This window comes from Euleptes europaea, chromosome 10 (assembly GCF_029931775.1).
Source record: "Euleptes europaea isolate rEulEur1 chromosome 10, rEulEur1.hap1, whole genome shotgun sequence".
Taxonomy (NCBI): domain Eukaryota; kingdom Metazoa; phylum Chordata; class Lepidosauria; order Squamata; family Sphaerodactylidae; genus Euleptes; species Euleptes europaea.
Window position 1 is genome coordinate 42,109,139 of NC_079321.1, and position 9,275 is coordinate 42,118,413.

The window sequence follows — 9,275 nt, forward strand, 5'->3', positions numbered from 1 at the left end:
CTTCCTATGTTGCATGTAAGCAAATAAGTGGTGACTGTTTAAAGATATGATTAAGGCTGTAGAAATGTTATGCACGTGCACCTGCGAATTTGCAGACAGCAGCCTGTAACTAGCCCTGCAGTTCCAAAGAATTAAAAAAACATTTAAGAGGGAGTGCTGATTTCTGCTGATTTCCTCCCTCTTGTTGCAGCCTGCTGAGCCCACCCTCAAATTCCGTTGTGTTTTTTTTTGGGGGGGGGGGGAATCAGTGGACCCTCAGGGACAGTATAGCTGGCAAAGTATTGGGGCTGCAGTGTGTGCAGGGGGAATCCTCAGAATTCATCTTAACAAAACTTCAGTGCCTTTACATTTTCCGAATCTGTGCTTGGATAGAGGCCAGTGATCAGGATTGAAACAATAGTGTAGCCCATTTTTTCAGCCTGTGGGGGGTGGGGGGAGTACATTGAAGAGCAGTTTTCTGCGCTGCATGGGAAAGTGCTTGGGCATCCCTAAAGCCCGCTCTTTAGACTCCAACCTAGATGCTTTAAAATAAATCAAATACATGAAATCGACATACACAGGTTATAAAAATATGCAGGCTCAAAGCCAAATGAAATTTACAACACCTCCATTTTAGAACTAAATATCTAAATGTTGCAATTGCTCTCATAGTTTCATTTTCAGCTAATCAAAATTCACTTCCCAAGTAGCAAGTTATTCTGATTGGTCTCTTTATTAAGGAAGAATCATTCTGTTTTTCTTGATCAGACTGGAATAATGTATACCCAAATAATGCCATACATTTTAGTTGCATCTATAAATGCACGACAGCTTAAGCCTTCTTGGCAGTGCCCCTGACATCCTCAAAAGCCCCCCTTCTGTGTACTTTAAACCACTTGTTGGTCTACTATGCATATTCAAAAACTAAGATCTCCATCATGACTTATATTTTTCCTGCCAGTATCTTAGGGACACTTAAATACTTGGTTATTTTTGCCTTTTCTTCTTTACTGTCCTTCTTAATGACTCTTTCAACCAATAAAAGCCATGTTGGCAGTGAACACCAAGCAAACATCTGGAAGCTTTGGGAAGGGGCCATGGCTCAGGGGTAGAGCATCTGCTTGGCATGCAAAAGGTCCCAGGTTCAATCCCCGGCATCTCCAGTAAGGACCAGGTAGTAGGTGATGTGAAAGATCTCTGCCTGACACCCTGGAGAGCTGCTGCCAGTCTGAGTAGACAATACTGACATTGATGTACCAAGGGTCTGATTCAGTATAAGGCAGCTTCTTGTGTTCATGTGAAGCTGCTGCTGATCTTGCATCCATTTTTTAATTATTATTATTGTGGCTGTCCAGCCTCTGTCCTGTGGGTCTCTCTGTACCCCTCCCCCATTGTCATATGCCGGGCAGTTCGTAGCCTTTGGCTTGCATCCAGCAGTGAGCAAGTGGGAATATAAATCAACTTAGCATGTTTCTGCTTGCACAGGATCTTGTACAACACCCAGCACTTTCCCCCCTAGTCATTTTTTTGCCATCAAGTCACAGCCAACTTATGGTGACCCGATAGTGTTTTCATGGCAAGAGATGTTTAGAGGTGGTTTTCCATTGCCTTCCTCTGCATAGCAACCCTGGACTTCCTGACACTGCTTAGCTTTCAAGATCTGATGAAATTGGACTGGCCTGGGCCTAATGATAGTTGAACTGGACATTATAGTGCCAAGAAATTGGGTGCACAAGACCTTGCGCAAATGGAAATGCAAGTGAGGATATAATAAGTTTAACCTGGCAAAGTGGTCACTGCAGTCCTTTTCGTTGCATTTCCACTCGGATCCAACCCTTTCATTCCCCACTCCTTGTTTTTCAGGTCGGAAACACCAGGCACTGTTGAAAGTGAAACACTCTTCCTAGCTCGTCTGAACTTTATTTGGAAAGGTTTTATCAACATGCCGTCTGTTGCAAAGTTTGTTATCAAAGCTTATCCAATCTCTGGTTCTTTTGAAAATTTAACAGAGGTAATATGTTTGTGCACTTGTGTGTCTGTGTGTAATGTTAAGGTGATTTCCCACCCCACCCCCCACATTATGGAACTGTTAACCTGGCAATGAATTCTGGAATTTCTCAGTGGCTTTTCCTTGGAAGGTTTGGCTCATGGCAATTTATTTAAAAAATTCCTCCAGCCTGCATGTGTGATCTTGCTACACTCCCCAAGTACTAGATGATACAAACTGAAAGGCATGGTTTACATCTGTTGCTGTAACCGTTCTACATATGGGTGCTGTGCCCGCACACCCTTTCCCCTCCGTATGTGTGGAGAGCAGGTGTGATCTCTGTGTGCCCCCCCATATGCTCACCTAGCCCTCCTCCTCCATTTGGTAAGCTGTGTAAGTTTTATTGAGCTTTGCAGGGATCTGCGTGTGGTGGTATGCCTGCATGGAGAGAAATCAGTATTCTTTGTATTTTTATTAGCTACTTTATTCTCTCTGCCTGTCTTAAGATATGGAACAAATGTACCCTAATACACCCTTCCCAAAAAAAGTCTCAAGTTCAAGTTTGCGTAGATGGTTGCCTGACTGTGTGAATGGCAATAATGTTCTGTGCGTGTGATAGTTCCCAGTTGATGGGTTTTAATTGGCTAAATGGTGCCATCTTCAGCATGCCAGACATTTTGCGTGCTCTTCATACTTTTCACCAGGCTAAGGCATAAAACATTGGGATTGTTCTTGCTGAAACATACAAAAGGAAAGGCAGCAAGGTCTGAACCCATTGCACTTGACTTTTGGAAACAGACTTGGTATTTAGTTTTTGTCCACAAGATCTCTGTATCATTTATCCTTGAATAGTTGCTGCTTCCGTGTAATTTTTCATCTTAATTTCAGCACATAAATCACGGCTATTCCCACTTTAGAAAGAGAGAAATACTCTGACAAATTGAATAACTTTTTCAAAGCCTAGGGGAGTCTGTCGGCATGCAGTGATTAAAACCCTGGTCTAAACATTCTCTACACTTTTTTGCTGGTTTTCATTTACTGGTATCATTTTGTAAATTGCCACACATTCAACAAGGAGAACTTGACATTAAACGTGATATCCAAAAGTCATTGGGTGCCTTCACACATCCTGAATAATGCACTTTCAATCCACTTTGCAGCTGGATTTTACTGCTAAAATGGTAAACAGTCGTTAAAGTGCATTGAAAGTGTATTATTCGGGATGTGTGAAAGCGCCCATACTGATAATCTTATTTCATCATTAAGAAGAATATTGTTTGTCACCATACCTCTGTATACTAAAGTATCTTATACTTGTTAATGTGTGTAACTGAGTATTTCAATAGTAAGTGTTGTTTTCAAAAATAGAAATGCAATTACAATCTTTTCCCCGCCTGCTGTAGGATTTACCTGATAGTATCCAAGTAGGTGGCAGGATATCACCTCAGACTGTTTGGGAGTATGTTGAGAAAATAAAAGCTTCAGGGACAAAGGTAAAAAGATACATGCAAGCTTATGTTTTACAAATGCAATGTCCATTGCTGTGTTGCTGATTTAATGTACGTATAAGAAAAAGAAGAAAACAGTGTTATATTGCTGCTACTCTATAAGGGCCTGGATATAATAGCCTGAATGGCCCAAGCTAGCCTGATCTTGTAAGATCTCAGTAGGGTCAGCCCTGGTTAGTACTTGGATGGGAGACCACCAAGTAATGCCAGGGTTACTACATGGAGGCAGGCAATGGCAAACCCACTTCTGTTTGTCTTTTGCCTTGAAAACTCTATGGGATTGCCATAAGTTGGCTGCAATTCACAGCACTTTCTACCACCACTTTTTGACAGAAATTCTCTGCCACTGACGTAGTGTCTAATGTTGTGGACGTCACGTAACCCTTCTGCTTAGTAGTAGTTTGTCAGTGCATCAGTGAAGGGCGCCCTTCTCAAGTATCCACTTTCAAGGAGTTAATGGGTTGTGCCATGTAATGTGTTCCTGGTGTCAAAGGCAAGTATTTCAGCAGTACAAAGCTGATCTTAGGATTTTAAAAGGCTAGCTAGTCTTTATTATTTTACCTCTGAGTGTGTATATGTATGCTAAGGTTGTTTTTTTTTTAGTCCTTTTCCTAGAATTTCAGAAAGGAGATTATTCTGGCTTTCACTGGGCTAGTATTTGTTTTAAAAAAACTACTTATATCCCACCTTTCTTTTTGGTTCAAGACAGCTTACAACAATAATTAAAAACATTTTCAGTAAAAAAGACAAATAAAATAGCAAAGCCCAAATCGCTCCCCTTCCCTCCCCTTAAAAAGATGCCTGCCCTTTAAACCAAAAGATGGCTGCTCTATCCAGCTTTTTCCCTTTTCTCTTAGTCAGTTCTTATATGCCTTGTGAGTGTATGTTCATTGCTTAAAGTATATTTCTTCTTTTACTGTTGTACAATTAAAATATGGTTTTATTAAAGAGTAGACAACTGCCTGCTCGTTTGAGAGTTTTCACCCAGGACTATCTTGGTATACATAGGTTATCGATTCCCAGTTACCCCCTCTCACTCTCTGTCTCCAGCGAATTTCCCCAACTAAAGTGGAGACTGCCTGCTTAGGGTCACAATTCCTCAGAGTCAGAGCGGTGATGGAAAAGGCCTGGGCTTTAGCCAATGCCAGACGGGCAACTCTAAATGGTGGGATAGCCAACGGATGGCTAGTAATGGTCTAATGGGAGTTTTCCTGAATTCTGAAGTGTTGAATTCTGCTGTTAAAAATTAAATAAAAATTAAATAAACCGCCCTACTTTTTTTTCCACAATAGGAAGTCTGTGTGGTTCGATTCACCCCTGTGACTGAAGAGGATCAGATTCCATACACCTTGCTGTTTGCGTACTTCAGCAGCCGAAAGCGTTACGGTGTAGCAGCTAATAACATGAAGCAAATCAAGGATTTATATATTATCCCTTTAGGTGCCTCTGATAAAATTCCACATCAGCTGGTGCCATTTGATGGTCCTGGTAGGTAACGAAACTAACCTGACAGTCTATACAGGGCCCAAGAAATGTGCTTGATGGAGATCTTTTTTCTTTTTCTTTTTAAGATTAATCTGTTGATATGTGTTTGGATCACCTCCAAAATGAGAGAGTCTATTTTTTGTTATGATTATTCTGGGACCGTCAGCATATGTCTTAAATCCAATGTGGAAAGCCATCCTGAGCGAGAAGCATTTTTGCATAGGTAGCCTTACAATAGTCTTGCATTTCTGCTTCCTTCAGCTCGCTAATCAAATTCATTCTTGCTGTAACAAGAAATAATTATTTTGCAGGATAGGAATCCTTGCTAGACATAGAGGGAAATCTGACTAGTGTCTCTCCTGATACATACATGGACCTGTTGAGCTTTATGAGTTTGCAGAGGCACAGGTAGCTTTTTGATTGAAACTGTTGTCTCCTGTGATACACATACATCTCATTGACTTGCTATTCTAATTGTTTAAATGCAGGAATCGAAGTCCACCGACCCAATTTGTTGCTGGGGCTGATCATTCGCCAGAAGTTAAAAAGACAGATAAATGCAGCTGGTAATGCTAGCACAAGTCATGCTGAAGAAAGTCTTGAAGGCGGCTCCATGAGTTTGCCACCAGAAAAGAAAAACAAACTAAGCAAACCCGAAGTGCTTCATTCAGAAGCAGTGGAAAAGGAGGAGGAAAATGACTTTTTTAACTCCTTCACAGCTGTGTTGCACAAGCAAAGGCTTAAGTCTCAGCAGTCTAATTCAGAAGAAGTAACCACCAATGAACCTTCTGTGGAGACCATAAAACATGAGCCGACAAAACCCCTGCGGTTCCTTCCTGGAGTTTTGGTTGGATGGGAAAATCAGCCATCGACTCTGGAGTTAGTAAGTAAACCATTGCCTGTAGATGATATTCTTCAAAGTCTTCTGGGTACAACAGGGCCGATGCCTGAACATATTCAGTCAACAGCAGACCATACTGCTAATGAAAACCTGCCTGAAAAACAGGCAAATATAAGAGAAGAAAAAATGGACATTTCTGTAGTAACTGCTGGAGTTGAAGAAACTAAAGATAACCAGGGCATTTCACAAGAATCCACAGATAATATATCAGCAGCTGATACACCGGTTGCAGATGTCTCATGCTCTTCAGGAAATCTGACTAGCCTAAGTCTTAAGGGGAAACCACCAGATGTTTCTACAGAAGCATTTTTAGCAAACTTAGCTATTCTGTCACAGAACAAAGAAACCAAAGAGGCTGCTGAAAGCAATGTTATGTTGGGAGATGAAGATAATGTTTCTCAGGAAAATAAAAGGACCACCAATTGTCCTGTCTCACCCAGCTTGGGAAAAGCAGTTGGGAGCAGTAATGATGCTATGGCATCTGTTGATACTGTGGGTGTTAATAGTGCAAAATCTCCACTGTTCATTAATCTTAAAAGGGATCCAAGACAAGCAGCAGGACGAAGCCAACAGAACAATGCTTCAGAAGGTGAAGGCGACGGTGTTAGAAATGAAGACATACAAAATAACCAACAACTGGACACTTCAGAAATGGAAGAGACAAAAGTGAATAATAAACAGTCTTCAGGAAATGACCTAGACTTAGATGAGAGCAGTAATCAAGCATGCAAGATGACAACAACTTCAGCTGTAACTCAAGCAGATGGTGTCTGTTCCTCCCAGCTGGAAGATACAAATCAGTCCCCTGAAAAAGCACTGATGCAAAACATTGAGACAGTACAGTCAGTTAGAAGAGGCCTATTGCCACCTCCACCACCACCATCATCGTCATCTTCAGCATCATCATCATCATCATTATCTCAGTTTGAAACTGAAAATTCCTGCCATGCTGAGTTCAGTAGCAAAATAGGTAGTCCTGTTACAAGTGGAAACTTCTCACCAATAAGGACTCAGCAGCCCAATTTTCAGCACACGAAAACTATTCCACACACTTTTCAGTTTCAAGCGGCTGTTTCTCCCAGCTTTCCTCCGCAAAACAATCCTGTGTTTGGGTTTCCTCCCCATCTGCCCCCTCCACTCCTTCCTCCTCCAGGCTTTGGCTTTGCTCAGACCCCTCTGCTCCCTTGGTCCCCTGTGATGCATCTAACAGGTCAGCCCCCACGCTTTGTTGGACCAGTTCCACCAGTTCCACCACTGGCTCACAAACAGTCAAGATTCTCAGGGCCAGAGCACTTTTATCAGGGCAGAGACAACAGGAGACCAGAGAGGCGTCATAGTGACCCTTGGGGCAGACAAGGTCCGCATTTGGAGAGAACCTTCAGTAGGAGGAAAAACGACCAGCATAGGCAAAGATTTTACAGCGATTCTCACCACCAGAAAAAGGGGAGGCACGGCTGGGAGCCAGATTCTGACAGGAACATACCTAGAGATAAAACCCAGGATAAAGAAAGAGACAGAAAAAGCAGGGAGGAGGGGCATCGGGACAAAGAGAGGTCACGACTTTCACACAGTGATAAGGACTCTGAAGGCAAATCCTCGAGAGAAAGTAGAAATCCTGAAAAGAAGGATGCTCCTAAAAGTGAAGAGTGGGCTCACGAGAAGGAGAAAGAGAGAGAGAAAAGTAGGGAGAGGCATAGAGAGCGAGAAAGCGAAAAGAACCGAGATAGGCATCACAAAGACAGGGACCACAGTGACCGAAGTAAAAGCAAAAGGTAAAAGCCACAACGTTCACAGGCTGTCTTCTAAAGTTTTAAATAAACAAAAGAATCTGTGTTCAATACGTCCTCAAACTCTGTAAAATATGTCTGGGTATAATTGTGCCATCATTTTTTCTTTCTTTTTGATACTCATTGTTACTGTTTTGCTTCTGCTTGTGTTAGTACCAGTCTGAGTACCCCTTACTCCCTTTCTTTTACATTCTACTAATTTTTTGATTGGAAGTTGAACAGTTCAAAATGTTACATTGCATGTATAGACAGGATTTTAATGATTTTATTTTAATATGCAATAAAAGATATAAAGATTATCGGTCAAATTTGGCTTTCGTCAAGATGTGTTTGCCACCTTTGGAATGATTTGTGCTCTCCCCTGTTTTAAGATGCTTGAGTTACTATAATGGTGAATTTTATACTATAAAATTCTTTTAAAGTTGCACTGCCAAACAGAGCATTGCGACAGAATCTCAGAATTCATATTTCAGCATAACATTTGGCTAAAGGATTGAGCAAAGAAAAAAATGAATCAAAAGCAGGATTGATCATTGCATATTTGCCAAGCATCTGAAACAGTTTGTGAGCAGAAATTAGACAGCTGTGTGGTCCAAGTTTTATTGCTTTAAGGCGCACTTATTTTAATAAGATTTTTTTTACAACTTTAGCCTTTATGCTATGATTTGTATTAAATTAATTTTTCAACCATTTCTCGTGCTTCAAAAACTTGAATACCTAAGCTTGTACATGACATTGTGTTTTACTATCCTTTATATTGTAAAATGTAAATATTTTAAGGGAATATTTTAATTCTACAAATGATAAAGCCTTTCACAGCTGTTGTTTGTTTGATTTTAATAGATGTGAAGCAATAGGCTAAACTGCTATAACAAAGAGATGTATAAATGTGGCTTGGCTTTACAATTCCTGGTAATTTTTAATAACCCTAGGGTTTTTAATAAATAGATACGTAAATTTCTTGTGATTTCTGTGGCAAGTTATAGTACATTGCTGTTTTTGTTAGATACCATTGCACTATTCTGTTCAACATCCTGTTTTGAAGTATTTAGTAAAATTAAGAGCATTGTGCATATAAAGAATCTTCTTGCGTAAATCGCCTTACCTATGAATATAGATTTTTTTTTGCACTTTGGTATCAGAAGAAACTTCCAATATGATTAAAACAAATATGTTAGGCTATTTCAGAATCCTAATGAAGTATATCAGCCTACTTGCAAACATTGCACATGGTTTTCTACAATCAAATTAAAAAAATGCTATACCATGCAATGGTTGATGGTAATTTTAATTCAAAGATAAGATATTCACAAAAGAAAAACCGTTTTTGGTAGATCATGTGTGTTAACAGAGTACAAGGTCCTCATTAGTTTGGATGTATATTTCAGAGGATGCTTGAAGTAGTTGAACCTCTTGCTACAAATGCATGTGGTAGCTTTCTGCACAGGGTAATATACTCATTCCTTCAGTTGGCTTCAGCCACTACTCTAGTTTACTTCCCCAGCCCATGGGAACACCATCTGATTGGTAGTCCCTCTCAGCTCATGGTTGCTTTTTTCCTTACAGAAACTACAGAGCAAGCTTAGTACTCTGCACAGCATCAAACACTGCTTAAAGGAGATACTCGT

General features: G+C 40.5%; 1 protein-coding gene across 1 annotated transcript in view; it reads left to right on the forward strand.

The window, feature by feature from the left end:
* PHF3 (PHD finger protein 3) overlaps positions 1–7,756 on the forward strand; it is a 54,747-nt gene extending 46,991 nt beyond the window's left edge. The window contains exons 13-16 of the mRNA XM_056856278.1: positions 1,843–1,990; positions 3,370–3,459; positions 4,767–4,962; positions 5,448–7,756. Of these exons, the coding sequence (XP_056712256.1) occupies positions 1,843–1,990; positions 3,370–3,459; positions 4,767–4,962; positions 5,448–7,636 (2,623 nt within the window). The 3' untranslated portion in view covers positions 7,637–7,756. The remainder of the gene's footprint in view (positions 1–1,842; positions 1,991–3,369; positions 3,460–4,766; positions 4,963–5,447) is intronic.
* The last annotated feature ends 1,519 nt before the right edge of the window (positions 7,757–9,275 follow it).